Source organism: Falco cherrug, chromosome 8 (genome assembly GCF_023634085.1).
Source record: "Falco cherrug isolate bFalChe1 chromosome 8, bFalChe1.pri, whole genome shotgun sequence".
Lineage (NCBI taxonomy): Eukaryota > Metazoa > Chordata > Aves > Falconiformes > Falconidae > Falco > Falco cherrug.
The window spans coordinates 37,949,075-37,964,937 of NC_073704.1; the positions used below are offsets into that span (position 1 = coordinate 37,949,075).

The following is a 15,863-nucleotide window of genomic DNA, read 5'->3' on the forward strand; positions in this document are numbered from 1 at the left end:
GCGTGAGGAAAATCTTTGATTTATTTATGAATAGGGAAACTGGGAACTGTTGTAATCTTGGGTGATTTGAGTATTTCACTTTAATTAGTAATAACCATATACTAACTTCTAATACTTCCCTTGGAGCATTGTTGTAATATGTGAATAGCTTTTCTAGGTTTATTGTGTGGTTCTTTGTAGTAGAGTGAAGGGAGATCCATCTGTTCTGTGTTCATCTCTGTCTACCTTTGTATATGTATCCTCTAAATAGGACCAAAACACAATATATTTTCATTATAGGTAAAAAGATATTAAAACTTACTATTTTTGGCCTTGCAGGATTTGTTATCAGGCTGAAGTACATAACCTTCCACACAGCTGCAAGTGTACGATCCATCTGTATTTACACACATCTGGCTACAGCTCCCATATATATTACATTCATTCAAATCTAAAGGGACATTAACAAGATCTTGTTTAAGAATTAGGAAAAAAAAACCAAATTCAACAAAATGTCATAAACTGAAGAGAAAAGTATAATCCATTAAGTCATTATGGTCTGATGTTTTGTGTTTTCCCCTTCTCAAGCCGTAACTTTATCACTGATTTTGGCTGTTGAAATTACTCCAGTAACCAAACAGAAAGCTAGGAGTTCTCAAGTGTAATAGAGATTATTTTTAAAAGATAAAACCTTCATTTTTTCCAAGTACTATCTAATGTCTACACCATGTTAGAGAGACATCTGGCTTCTTGTTAGTACTAGAGACCACTAGTTATCAGGGCTGATGAATGAAGGAACATTTCAAGAGAGGAAATAATTGATTATCCTTCCCAAACCTATTTATGCTGTCAATGTCTTATAGTTCCTTAAATGAACTGTCACAACTTCCACATTAAACCATCATCCACTACATCAAAACCTATATATTTCTCTAATAAAGAACAATTTTCTCAACTAGGGTATATAGGTATAATACTGTAAAAGCAAGATATGTTGTTTAAGAGTGGTTGAGGGTTTAAGTAATAAATTGACATTTTAAAAAACTGCTGTTGATGTTATTTCCTTGGATAGATATTTTAATCACAAAACATGACAACCATAGAGCAAAAGAACTTATAATAAATTACATTTATGAAGAATCAGGCTTAGCACTACTACTTGGAGGGAGGAGTGATTGGTAGTAAGCAGATACATAAGGCAACAGAACTCTGATAGTATTATGAAAAGAGAAAAAATAAAACAAGAAACAAATACCTGGATAGAGAATTAAGAAGTCATATATTTCAAAAATGGAAAAGAACACCAATTTCAGTCTACAATTCATTACACCTAAATAACATTCCCAGCGAAGCTGTATGATCTCAGAGCGTGCATTTATCAAATTCTAATCTAGGTGTGACTTTATGGGCATGAGGTGAATTACTACAAGTTTTACAGTGTCTCCTGCGAGGTCTGGAAAGTGGCTTGCACAAATGAGCTGTAAGCAAGTCTGAGGACGGGGAAACACTCCCCACCTCCTCCAGTCTGTCTGAGGCTGTTTTCCTTCCAATAATTTAAGAAGAATTACTGCTGGGGCACAGGCACAGGAAGACCCGGATTCAGCTGGGGGGCCCTGACTCTCATTTTGGAGAGACACATTTCCCCGTCTGCCCATCAAACTAACCCTGATTCCTGAGGAACACCTCAGAAGATGGGTGGGGAAGCAGCTGTGCTGGCCAGCCTGCTGCTGGCCACAGCTGGCAGCCCACCCCCAGTCTGCTGCACCTGAGAGCCCTCATGAAACCTTCTGGATACCCGGGGGTTAACGTTATAGCATGGTTCTTCTTTACCTGTGCAGCTCCTTCCATCACTGCTTGCTTCATATCCTTCACCACAGTAACACCTGGTGCCATTCCTGGTAATGGCACATTTGTACTGGCAATTCATCTGTTGGCATTTGGGTAGCAATTCTGAAAATAAAAAAAAATAAAATTAGAGCAAATGTTACTAAATATTTTTGACGTTCCTAAACTGCAATGTTAAGACAATTACATATATATATATATATATATAAAAGTGTAAGTCTCAGGAACAAATACCACCACCATTTATGTTAGCTGGCTTTGGAAATATGACACACACATTGCAAAATGACTGCTTTAAAAATTGCATTTCAGCAAGCTGATAAATAGAAATCAGCATTTTATTTCTATCAAAAGTGGCTCATGTTTATTATTGAGGTGTACTGTTTCCCTGCTTAGACACTGATTTTTTGCACATCAGTTATTTTCAGTCAAAGCAGTGATTTGAAAAAAAAACAACCAACCCAAACACCAAAGCTCAAACAGTTATATTATAGTTATAAAAAACCAGCCAAGTTTATAAGAAAGGTTTCAACATCAATGTCTTTCCTATTTCTCATATCAATTGATTTTCTATCATTTTAAAGCTTGTTTTGATTTACTGATACACATATAACCTTCACAGCAATCAATGGGAATACATTCTGGCTCAATAATTTAATGCTGGACACATAATGCTGGATGAGCAGTAGACATTATAGATGTCATTACTACGGAAGTCCTTCATAGAATCTATTGCTTAAATACATACTATCAGCACAAGGCATGATGCTAACAACCAGAATAAATATTGTAGAAATATACACTGTAATGTTTTCAGGCATGAAACAGCATGAAAACCAACAAAAGAACCTCAAACACCACAGAGCCCCAAGCAGTATGCCTTGTATCGATAATTTTGCTGATCAAAAATTAGTATTTTAATCAACAACAACATTATTTCCTCCAGGGAAATAAGAAAAGGATTGAGAAAAACAGCTTAGGGAGTTGATCTGAAGATATTTTTCAATACTATATGCAGACTGAACAGAAAATAACTGGCAAATGGAGAAAGAAAGGTTATGTTACAGGGCAGGCTTTAAGTAACTGGGTCTGTCCTAATGAGAAAGAGAAATCTGTATTTTAATATGTGGGCAGTTTTAATCTGTCTGATCATTATTCATCAGGTTCAACTTGGGAGCAGAATGAAAATGAATAATAAGAAGAGTCTGCATAAGCATCTGAGCCCTGGGGCTTCAATTCTGGAACGTCTGTCAGTGTCAAAATAAAGCTGAAATTTTTGGAGAAAAGTGGATGTGGCTGGCACCCAAAGTTACTACTTACTATAATGCAACTATTCAACACCAAAGAATTTCCACACAATTATCTCAGGGCATTCCCTAGAATTCTGTAATCCTCACAATTTAGAGGCTGATAAACCATTTGCTGTCTAAAAATGCCCGTTCTCCAGGTGTTATTTCTCTGCCTTTTGTGCCTTTTTGAATAGGAAGATAATACGTTTTTGATGTGTTGCTTGCTTTGTCGGTTTCTTGTCCCTAGCCCAGTCCTTAGATCTATTACACCTTTCCAATAACAAGTCCCACCTAGAATGTAAAGCGGGAAACTTCCCCAAAGGTAACCTGGCTGCACGCCAAGGTGTGGAGCTGGAACCGAGCCTGATGAGTTGGTGTCTGTTTATTTTTCTATCTGAACAAAACCAACATATAGATTTCATTTACTAAGCAAATAGGGATCAACCATCCTTTACAACCTATAATTTCCTTCTTCAAATATTTGTCTGATGCTATACGGCCAGGAGCTTTTCCTGGATGATAACTATTTGAGTCACAAACGGGACATGGTTTGTTTGCACGTTTCCATCCTGGATGCAGCCAGCCCGCAGCACAAACCAGAACGGCAGCAATACATTGGAACGTGAGGTCCATTAAGGGAAAATTAATACGAACAGTTTATCTGTTCATATTTTCGACAAAAACTGTTGCATTTCATTGATTTTAGATCATTGCAGTGCGTGGCTTTTAATACAAAAAAGTTGCATTTTCCCTACAGCAGGTATAAGTATAGTGCTGTGAATAGACCATTCCTGCCAAAAGCATTTCTTGTCACACTTCTCAACCTTCATTCTTTCCGCACTTTCTCATTTTTCACACTGTCTCTCACAACTTTGTTGGTGTCCTCATCCCATCTGCTATGCTTTTAGAAAGGGCTGCTCTGTGAAGGTAGTCTGCTTATCCTTCCTTCTCTTATGCAAGCCCTTAAAATCAATTTATTGTGAATAATATCTAATGACAGGGATCAATTAATCAATTAATTTCAAATCTGTTTTCTCAAAAGCCATTTTTCATGGTCCACTGTCAATAACTGTTTCAGGTAAAACTGGACCAGTGAGAAAAACAAAGTACCTTCTCTCATTTTAGCCAGCTAGGAAAAGCAGCATGCTATCACTTGCCTCAAGTTTTACACTAAAACTACTTTTACCTGGAGGGTGATGGCAGCCAGCTGGGAATTCTTCATAGAAACCAGACATTCCCACAAATCCATTTAAGAAGCACAGTTCACTGCCATATGTTTCAGACTTCAAACTAACATTTCCCACCATTAAATGATCCATCCGATTATTACAACTGTAATTTGCCTCCATTCACAGCTCCAGTGAAGAGCTTTCTCACTGCCTGTGTGACAGACACCTTCCTGCCTGACAACATTTTTGCTCTGCTGCTGGTCTGCTCAACCTGCCAGGGGAGTCCGTAAGTGGAAAAGCACAAAATGCAACAACAATGCTGAGGGAAAGCTAACATGGAATGGAATAGAATGAAATGGGAAAGGGGAAAGGGGAAAGGGGAAAGGGGAAAGGGAAAGGGAAAGGGAAAGGGAAAGGGAAAGGGAAAGGGAAAGGGAAAGGGAAAGGGAAAGGGAAAGGGAAAGGGAAAGGGAAAGGGAAAGGGAGGACATTTCAGTCTGAAGGGATCAACAATGATCACCTCGTCCAAGTGCCGGACTACTGCAGGGCTGAGCAGCAGTTAAAACATGTTGGGAAGGGCATCGTCAGATGCTCTTAAATAGAAAAAACAAAACAATAACTATAAAAATAGATTCTATTTATTTATTTATTTTACTAGCTACTTTGTTTTCTTTATTTTAAGTAACTGGTCTTGAAAACCTTTGGAAGGCAATGAAGTTTGCTTGCCTCTGGAAAGGTTAGAAGTACTGAAGGGCATGCTATGGAAGACAGCAAATACATTTCTGGTTTGCTTAGTTTTGCAACAGCCTTCTTGGAAAGAGGTGAGGAGGCAAAGAAAATTCAAGAAGCAGAACACTGATATTTTTATTACTCCAGACAGGAAATGTAAAGAGATAAAACCCAGGGAACTTCATTTCTTGCCCTTCCTACTTTGCTTTTGGATCAGGGTAAAATTATGCACCCACTTGGGTATCTTTTCTCAACGTGAATTGGTTTACCAACTACACAGGCAGCGAAGAATGAACATCACTGGGCTTTTCACTTTTATCACAGCTACAGAAACCTTTGAATTTGTAAAAGCTTGGTATGTCTGTGGCAAGAATTAAAGAAAGAAGCTGCACAGGGAGAACGCAAGAGGACAGAGCTTTTTAGCTTGCAAGAAGACCCACAGTTCAAGACAATGAGCTGCCAAGCAAGCCGTGAGGTTTGCAGAAATACAGGGCAGCAGAAGCAGTTGTGAGCGCCTTTGGGATGATCTATTTTCTCCAAGCCCAGGGAGTACTGAAAATTTATCTAGCTCTGATTTAGGTCATTTTGTTCAATGTTTTGTTTCTTCCACAGGAGACATGAAGGGCAGCGTTTTTTTTTTCTTCTTACATACCGGTGAAGGTGCCTCTCTAAAGCTGTGCCCCAGGTCTACCAGAAAAGCCACCCTGTTCTCTCAAAGCCACTCATGTCAATCTTGTGCTTCCTGACTTTCATATGCCTCTAATTCCCAGGTATCTAGTCCCATAACAGGGCAGTCAATCAGGCAAGGATGCTGCTGATCTCATCTCCCCTAAAGTGATATACCTTTGACAATGACTCAGAGGAGCTCTAAGCTACTTGGACAAACTGCTCCCACAGGACTTCATAGTAATAAAATCCTGGCTTCATTTATTCCGTGTTCAAGGAAACACACTGCTTATCATAGTTCATCCAAGATGAGTGATAGAGGGAACTATCTTCTCTTGAATGGCTTTTTAATGAAAGGATTAACCAATTGATCTGACTATCCTTTCTGTCAGTTCCTCCTGAGCTGACATGAGATTCACAATAGGTTCACACCAGGTTCTCAAGCTTAGATGTCTCGGCTGTTTCTATTAACAAGAAAAGCAGTTCAGCTTGCAGTTTCCTTAATTTTGGCTCTTGTTGAGAAATACAGTGGATTTACGAAGATATCTCATTTAGCTTTGTCTTTCCTGAGAGGGTGAAAGAGAACTAGATTCACACCCAGAAAAATGCATTTAAATGCCATTATCTCTGAGCCCCCTGGATGATAATAGGGCCAATCCAATAGCTGGATTGAAATAATGCAGCATGTTTTTATCTTACATCTGATGGTCGTTTAATTATTTTTGACTATCGTACCAAAAAAAAATATGTTTCATAAGTACATTAATGATATAAGAATCCTGTACTGTGCCTTTTGTAATGACAATATATACCAGAGAGTATAGACAATTCTACAGTACTCCGTAAAATAAAATTTATTCATTATACAATGTTCATAATCGTCAATGATCCAGAGCTGGAGTAAATAAAAGAAATTGGCTGAAGTTTACTAGTTCGAAGTGGCAGATAATATGCCCAGGGAATAATGGTGGAGCTTCTGCTGTCAGTTTGGGACTTCACAGTTGGAAACAACAAAGGATCCTTGTCAAATAGTTCATCAGAGAATGACTATGAGCTACCAGTGAATTGTTGCCTGGGAAAAAAGGAAATGCATTGCTGAGAGCATTGGGATAAGTATCTCCCATCAAGAAAGCGTTGGTATCCAGGCCCGGGATGCTCGTGAGTCCCTTACTTCCAGGAGGCAGCTATCTGTGGCTGTGGCCACCCCGATGGATAGCTGGGCAATAAACTGACATTTCGGCAGGATCAGAGAATGGTCTCAGGGATTAGCAGGGGAACGGAGAGCTGCAGTCTGAGGGGAGACTGCAAGTTTTTGTAGTGATTAGTGCCAGGAGATGAAAACAAAGGGGAATTATGACTGCTGTCTGTGACTGTATCAGAGGATCAACAGCAGGGAAAGAGACAATTTAAGCTAAAGGGCTATTGGCAAAAGTACAAATGAGTATAAATTGCCCATTAATAAATTCTGACTGAAAATGAGAAGGTATTACCGTAATCAGGTTCTGGAACTCCTCTTTGAATGTGAACAGCAGGGACAGAAAATAAATAAATGTTTTTGACATGGATCATGATAGATTCATGAAAGACAGCATATGGAAAGGCCCCTGAAATGCCAGAAACTGTTCTCATGACCCAGAAAGTTGCTTCTAGTACTATATTCCTCAAGCAACACTCTCTCTTACGCTAAAACATCATTTTTCACTATGGGAATAAGACTAACCCTTTTCTTGCTGTCTCTGGAACACACCTAAAGGAAAACTTAGGGGAGCTTTTTACTGAACTAGTCTCTAATTGTACTCCATACATATTCTTTTTCCTATTAAATATTTGTATTCTTTCTGGCAGCTTTATATTTCATGAATTTATTTGATCGTATCACTGTGTTATTCATTCAGGTTTTGTGATTCAATATTCATACATTGATGTCTAGACTATTCTTATCACACATACGCTGGGAGCCTTACTTTTCTATTTCATTTACCAAGTTTTTGAAGTACAATTCTTTTACAGATTAGACTCTTTAATGTAATCTACCCAAGTTTTTTGTTTGTTATTGTTGATGTTATATATGCAATATAAAGCTCTACAGTTTGCTTCTCCAGCAGAAAGAGTAGCTTGATTGATAGAATTAAATAGCTGGATCAAAATAATGCTGCATGTTTTTATCTTACATTTGTTGATCATTTTATTAGTTTTGACTATCATACAAAAAAAAAAAAAAAAAAGACAAAAATATAATAACCTTCGTCACATACTTCAGCCCGTAACTCTGTTATGGTACATATACCATTAAAAAAGAGCTGCGGAAATCAGAGATAAGATCCATAACTTTATAGACCTGCTATAGGTAACCATAGTCAAGGTTTAGAATGAGAAGCAGGAGTCGTCACTTTTCAAAAAACATCCAAGATATGGCAGATATGCCCCGTTATACTCCAGTTAGGGAGAGACAAGGGGAACAACACCTCAGGCTAGGAAAAAGATTCCTGTTTGCCCTTAGACAAGTGCTTAGATGAACATGTCCTCCACCTATTTTGTGCTTCCCATGGCTGGACAAGCTCGAGCTGCATCCTTGGCATCTGGGCACTATCCAAGTCACTGCTGCTTCCTGACTCACAACCAGGAGCCTTGGGAAAAAAAAAATGACTAACAATGTTTTTGATCAGCTCTTAAAATAAACCATCCATTCAGAAAAATTAGCTAAAATTCAGATTCAATAAAGAACAGTTAGGGTGTGCGAGCCAGCCTCTAGCTGCCTCGCCCCAGAGATCCATTAGGCAGTACAGGATTTCTGTATCATGCACAGGCCAGGTAACAGTAACCCAGAATGACAGCTGAAAACCCCTGCATCCTGGACTGCCCATAGCAAGTTAAAGTAAATAGTACTTCCTGGGTATAACTGCACTCCTATTCCTTCACAGAGCTTAGATGTCTAAGCCTGGACTTCTGTTAGATAACTCCACTTGCTTAAACTCCAGAGTGCAGAATTTTTTCCTAAGGCTGGAGTGTTGCAGTAGTATTTCTAGGACATAACCAGAGAAATGATGCTTGAAAATGGTGCTTTGTCCTGGGTACCGGTCTGCTCCTGAATTTTCCATAAAATACTTACTGAATAACACATATTAACAGATTGCTCTATTTCCACCTTTTGCCATCACTATAATCATCAGGCAACAGTCATAGCCTAATGTGTAATCTCTGAGCTCACCAAACTCCCTTTTTCCTAACAATATTGATTTAGCATAACACCTTACATTGCGTACGACTCAGTGACTGGTGCATCCTATGGGAGAATGGTTGATGGCCTGCTGAGGTGTGAATACCTCTGAGGCTGATGGCACACCTGGGCAAGTGTGGGTCCCATCTCCTAAGCAAGTGCTGTTAAGGACAATGACATCATCTAAAAGCCGAAGACCGGCTTTTGTCATAGTAATTACCATTTATAAGAAAAAGTTATGTGAACTATACTTTATCAGAGCTCACCCTCATCAGTAGATGTCTCCACATTGGGAAACTTTGGTCCCTAACACCAACTGTGGCAGAAAATTTTACTTGAAATAGGGAAAGTGTTCGTTCAGGGTAAGAACTTCTGCACATGGTGGCACATGGGCTCTACTTCATAAATTGTATCTGATGTACCTAAACCCTCTATTGCATCTCTGTACACATCACTGTCTATGTGTTGGCAATCAGTTGTTGAACAACTTAATATATTATTTTAAATAGACATAACAATGTATTCATCTATTGTGTGATTAAAAGAAAATTACACATCTCGTTTAATGCACCTGTCATTTTTCTAAAAATCAGAAGTGTCTTACTAGTGATCACTGTTCAGTGAAAGTTAGCATCTCTTGCTGAGTAATTCAGGGTGGTTGTAAGCAACAAGATATTAAAAAGACAGAATTCCTTTTTTTTTTTTTTTTTTTTTTTTTTTTGGCATTTCCAACTTAATGAAGTCAGAAAGAAGGACTGTTGCAGGAAGAACAAAGCTTAAATAAGCAAATCAAATCTACCAAATTCATACCCCAGTCATCACTCAGATGTGAATATATTCATCTTCAAAATACTACCTGATAGTCTCTCCCGACTACGTTCATGGATAAATTTATTTTTCAAGGATGTACTATTGAAATTTATTCCTGACTAGATCTTGACCTACAATATTTGGCTGAGCTTCAAAACAATTTGTTTTATGTGGTGTTCTTCAACCATAGCATCACAAAACACTTTCAAAGGTAAGATCAGTGGGTAGTAGGCATGTAGTAAAATATTAGCTTCACCAGTGGAAATGGCTCATTATTTTGACCTTTTGATGTTTTAGTTCTACCTTGGCTGCCATACACAAGCATAAGCAGAAGCTAAAGATAAGTTCACATGGGAAAATTTAAACTGAGTGATCTCATGACTAAAGTGAAGAAAGTCATTTATCTGGTTATTAACTCGGATACAAGATACAGATTTAAAAGAATACATATCCTTCACATGAGAAGAATACAGGTGTATTTAAGTTTAGATAAACCAGTTCATAGTTTTAGCGGTTTTCACAGTATTGAATACATACTGAAGCAGGTCCACTGAGTTATGCAGAATCATCATTAGATAGTGCCTAATGAGATATGAAGCCTGACAATACTCAACATGTCCATTAAAAATCCAGAAATTAATGTAGTGACTAATAGCGTTTGTGAATTGTGATAAAGACTAACAGAATAGACGAACCACAGCGAGGGCTGGCAGTCACCACGATCAGACCACCCAGGCTTCTTAGGAGTCTGGGCCTAGTCATATACAATGCATTTACAGAGTTAGCCCACAATTTCTCAGCCTTATAAGTAAATTGCATTTCAGTGACTGAAGGAATGCTTCGAGAGAAAAAATGTAACTTAGTGGCAGAAGCAGAGCAGGGCCTTGTGTTAAAAACAATCCAGTAATGTTTTGGGGACGATAACGATGTTAGGATGCCTCTCAAGGGGAGCTCTGGAGATCTAAATAAGGTTGAGGAGTCTGTCGCTGATTAGACAGGTCCCCCCTCCTGGGTTGTCCCTTCACTAAGACAACCCTTATTTTGTTGTCTTAAATATGTCCTTTGTTATTCACATTCCAGAGGCAGCAAGCCTATTCTCCACCCACCAAAACGTCTTTCTGGGATTTCCATCTGAGCATTTTTTTTCACTGTGAGGGCGGTTGAAAACGGGAACAAGTTTCCCAGAGAGGTTATGGAACCTCCATGCTTGGAGATTTTCAAAATCCGATGGGACATTGTGCTGAGCAACTTGATTAAGGTGACCCTGCTTTCAGCAAAGCATTCATCAGCTAGATGTTCTCCAGAGGTCTTTGCTAACCTCGGGGAATCTGTGGGACGGTACAGGTTGTCTCTTCCTTGCAAAAACCTGCTACCATCACTTCATCCTGCAGCAGCCTGAAACGTACAACAGGGAAAGGGCACAATTAAAAACCATCTGCAGAGGGCATGTGGCAATGGGAAGAGAATAAGGTCAAGATGCAGAGCTGTGGAAGAGCTTTCTCTTCCTCTCCCTTCTCCTGCAGCCAAGATGGTGGTGGGAAGGCAGACTGGGCAGTGATTGCTCCCTGTAGAAGCTGCTATCACCTCCCTCTCACACGGCTCTTCTAGCCCCTAATGTCCCTCCAGCAGTGACAGCTGCACAGAGCTGGCAGGACACAGGAGGCTGTTCATCCTTGCACAGTAAATCTCCATTTCTTCAGACACAGCACACAGCACATTACCTTCGAGACTATTGCTCTTGTCAGCTATCTACTTAGGCGATAAATAGAACAAGCTTTTGTATCTTAATTCAACAAAAAGCAAAGTCAGTTCTTAGGGAATAGAAAATGCGTGATATATTCAGCAAATGAAGGAAAAAAGGGATTGAAATTTCCTAATTGACAGACACAAATGTAGACTCCCATATGATGCAGTTCTATTGTACACATGTTCTTGTAAGACTCTGTAACCTTTTGATGTGAAAAGTAGCAAGTATTTGTGAAGAAGAAATACTGAGGACTGATATGGCACACTCTAACAGCCCTTGCATTGGATATTTTTTAAAAGTGAAAGCAATTGGAAGGTCTGGACATCATAATGGGATGTACAAGTGTTCCTCATGTGCTTTAGTGTGAGATCGACCAAATTAAGTCACAGATACTTCCATCAGAAAATTTAAAGCTATAAACTATAGAAGAGGTACATAATCTTTCTCGCTGATGAAACATTTTCCACTTCATCTTCTTAAACATCACTTATTTTGACCATCAAGTATTTTGATGATCTTGGTCAGTCTCATGTTTATATACTCAGCCTTATTTCACCATCTGGTGATGATAATTTTTAATGTGCTCAAACATACCACTATTTAATCTTTGTAACATTCATTCTTTAATTATGCTTTATACTTTTGCTTTTTTGTTTATAAAAATATACACATATATGCACACATACCTACGTGTCAGTACAAATATTTACTGAATGCGTTTTAAGAAATCATCCTAGAAGTGCATTTTTTTATACAACCTCCAACTAAAAACTGCTGAGTGAGTCTCAGAGTATTCTGGAAACACTATTTAATAACTGAAGCCCCATAGCATTCTGTTGTAATAGCTACCCACTACCTAATAAGTGTAAGTTCACCAGTGATGCACAGTCCTATATATACAATTCCACTTAGATCATCTAGCCACTGGCTAACAAGGACTTCTAAGTGGAAGTGTGACTGTTACTACAGTTTTATACATATTTTCAAGCTCTATTTAATGGGAAGCCAGCTCCCAGTATGTCATCATCACTGTTCAACATCTCTCTTCAAACAGTCTCTCGTAGATGACTGAAACATCGAACTTCCACATGCGGATATTCTCATTCAAAAACAACTGTATTGAAGTCCATCTATAACAAGCAATACAAAGTTCATATGAATTTGTTGTATGGCATCATGTAACACATGAGCAAAGGAGTATCTCCTTTGTTAAAATGTACCTCAGTAACAAAGTAATACTACATAGTGCAGAAAGCAATTCTGAGTTTTCTATAAAATTGAGGAAATTTTTTATGTTTTGAATTATTATTGATTGAGAGGCCACCTCACAGAATGAAAATCTTTATATTAAGGCTCTAAACTAAAACTTTATAACAGCTCATCAATGAAGACTCCTGACTGACACCATTGTTCCAAAATAGTATCTGTTGCCATGTTACAGTAATCAGAATTTTATAATTAAATAGACCTGAATATGACTCTGAAGAGTTATAACTGATTTTTTAATTACAATGATATTATGGGAGGTCCTCCATGACAGTAACCTTTCTCCCTGCCACAGGAATCCAAAGCAGCAGCTACAGAGCAACACCCCCACCTGTTTCAGAAAGCAGTGACCTCTGCAGCAGCTCTGAGTAACTTGGTGTGAAGTGTAGCACTTGCACTGGGCCAAAACTGATGGAGATCCAGTGTCCAGGGGAAGACAATGGAACAGTTCTCAGTTAACCCACCTCAAGTCAATTTTCTTGTATGAAATGATTCACTTGAAGTTGTTAATACTGCAGTTTTCATTACTGCTATCTATATCCAGTGAAATCAACAGACAGTAGAATCACAGAATCAGACTTGTTTAAGATCACCAGATCCAACCATTAACCCAGGACTACCAAGTTCACCACTAAACCAAGTCTATAAGCAGTGCATCCACACATCTTTTAAACACCTGCAGGAATGCTGACTCAATCACATCCCTGGGCAGCTTGTTCCAATGCTGAACAACCCTGTCAGGGAAGAATTTTCTCCCAATATTCAATCTCAGCCTCCCCTGGTGCAACTGGAGGCCATTTCACCCAGTTCTATCACTTGTTGCTTGGGGGAAGAGACCAACCCCCACCTCGCTACAGACTCCTTCCAGGGAGTTGTACAGAGCAGTAAGCTGTACCCTGATCTTCCTTTTCTCCCAGCTAAACACCCCCAGTTCCCTCAGCTGCTCTAGAGCCTTTACCAGCTCCACTGCCCTTCTCTGGACATACTCAAGCACCTCAATGTCCGTCTTGCAGTGAGGGGCCCAAACCTGAACACAGGATTTATGCTGCAGCCTCACCAGTGCTGAGTACAGGGGGAAGGTCACTTCCCTAGATCTGCTGGCCACACTGTTTCTGATACAAGCCTGGATGCTGTTGGCCTCCTGGCCATCTGGGCAAACTGCTGGCTCATGTTCAGCCAGCTGCCAGCCAGCACACCCAGGTCCTTTTCTGCTGGGCAGATTTCCAGCCGCTCTGCCCCAAGCCTGTCATATTGTGTGGGGTGTTTGTGACCCAAGTGCAGGACCCAGCACTACTCCTTGTTGAACACCATACAGTTGCCCTTGGGACATCGGTCCAGCCTGTCCAGATCCCTCTGCAGAGCCTTCCTACCAACCAGCAGGTCAATACTTACCCTCAACTTTTTGTTGTTAGCAAACTTAATTAGGATGCAGCACTCAAGCCCTGTGTCCAGTTCATTGATAAACAGGACTGGCCCCAATACTGTGCCCTGGGGAACACCACTTGTGACTGGTCACCACTGGGATGTAACTCCATTCACTACCACTCTTTGGGTTTGCCCACCCAGCCAGTTTTTTACCCAGCAAACAGTACACCCATTGAAGCCACGAGAAGCCAGTTTCCCCAGGACAAGCAGTGGGAAACGGTGTCAAAGGCTTTACCAAAGTCTAGGTAGACAACATCCACAGCTCTTCCCTTATCCACAAGGCAGGCCACCTAATTATAGAAGGACATCAGGTTAGTCAACCCAAAATGCCTTTCATAAACCCATGCTGACTGGGCCTGATCACCTGGGTCTCCTGTATAAGCCACGTGATGGCACTAAGGGTGATCTGCTCCATAATATTCCCTGGTACCCAGGTCAGGCTGACAGGCCTGGAGCTCCCCGGATCCTCCTTCCTGCCTTTCTTGTAGATGGACGTCACACCGGCTGACCTCCAGCCAGCTGCTGGGACCTCCCTGGTGAGCCAGGGCTGCTGATCAATGGTTGAAAGTGGCTCAGTGAGCAATTCCACCAGCTCCATCAGCGCCTTTGGGTGGATCTCATCCAGCCCCATAGACTTGTGTGTGTGTTTAAGTGGTGTAGCAGGTCACTGACTATTTCCCCTTGAATTATGGGGTCTTCATTCTACTGCCCATCCCTGTCTTCCAGCTCAGGGGGCTGGGTACCTGGAGAACAACTGGTCTTACTGTTAAAAGACTGAGGCAAAGGAGGAATTGAGAACCTCAGCTTTTTCCTCATACTTTGTCACTATGTTGGATGGAGATTCTGCTTAGCCTTCTTTTTGTTATTTTTTTTTTTTTCTTTTATGGAAGCATACAGATTAAGTTCTATATGGGTTTTGGCCCTTCTAATTTTCTCCATGTATACCTACAAAACATCTTTTTTTAGACCTACTGAGTTGCCTGCCCTTCTTCCAAAGGTCATAAACTCTCCTTTTTTTATGGAAAGCTCAGCTTCAAATGAACAGGGACAGTCTGCTCCTGTGCCTTTATGATTTTCTTCACGAAGAACATCCAGCCCTCCTGGACTCCTTTGCCCTTCAGGGCTGCCTCCCAAGGGACTCTGTCAACCAGGATCCTAGACAGGCCACAGCCTGCCCTCTGGAAGTCCAAGGCAGCAGTTCTGCTGACCCCACTCCTTACTTCTCTGAGATTTGAAAAGTCTTTATTATTTTGTGATCCCTGTGCCCAAAAGAGACTCCAACCATCACATCACCCACAAGTCCATCCTTGTTCACAAAGAGCAGGTCCAGTGGGGGACCCTCCCTAGCTGGCTTGCCCACCAGCTGTGTCAAGACGTTCTTCCACATACTCCAGGAACCTCCGAGACTGTTTTCTCTCTGCTGTGTTGTATTTCCAGCAGACATCTGCTAAGTCGAAGTTTCCCCCCCCAAGAACAAGGGCTAGTGATTATCACATTTCTCCTAGCTGCTTATAAAATATTTTATTTGCCCCTTCATCCTAACTGGGTGGTCTATAACAGACTCCCACCATGATGTCTGCCTTGTTGGCCTTCCCTCTGATTCTTACCCATAAACACTCAACCCTATTGTCACCATCACTAAGCTCTAGAAAATCAAAACACTCCCTAACTAACATACGGGGCTGCCCCACTGCCTCTTCTTCCTTGCCTATTCCTTCTGA

General features: G+C 40.3%; 1 protein-coding gene across 1 annotated transcript in view; it reads right to left on the minus strand.

The window, feature by feature from the left end:
• Window positions 1–15,863, minus strand: part of LRP1B (LDL receptor related protein 1B) — a 470,805-nt gene that overhangs the window by 378,108 nt on the left and 76,834 nt on the right. The window contains exons 2-3 of the mRNA XM_027815297.2: window positions 1,810–1,929; window positions 302–430 (exon numbers count right to left, since the gene is read on the minus strand). Coding sequence (XP_027671098.2) covers window positions 302–430; window positions 1,810–1,906 — 226 coding nt within the window. The 5' untranslated portion in view covers window positions 1,907–1,929. The remainder of the gene's footprint in view (window positions 1–301; window positions 431–1,809; window positions 1,930–15,863) is intronic.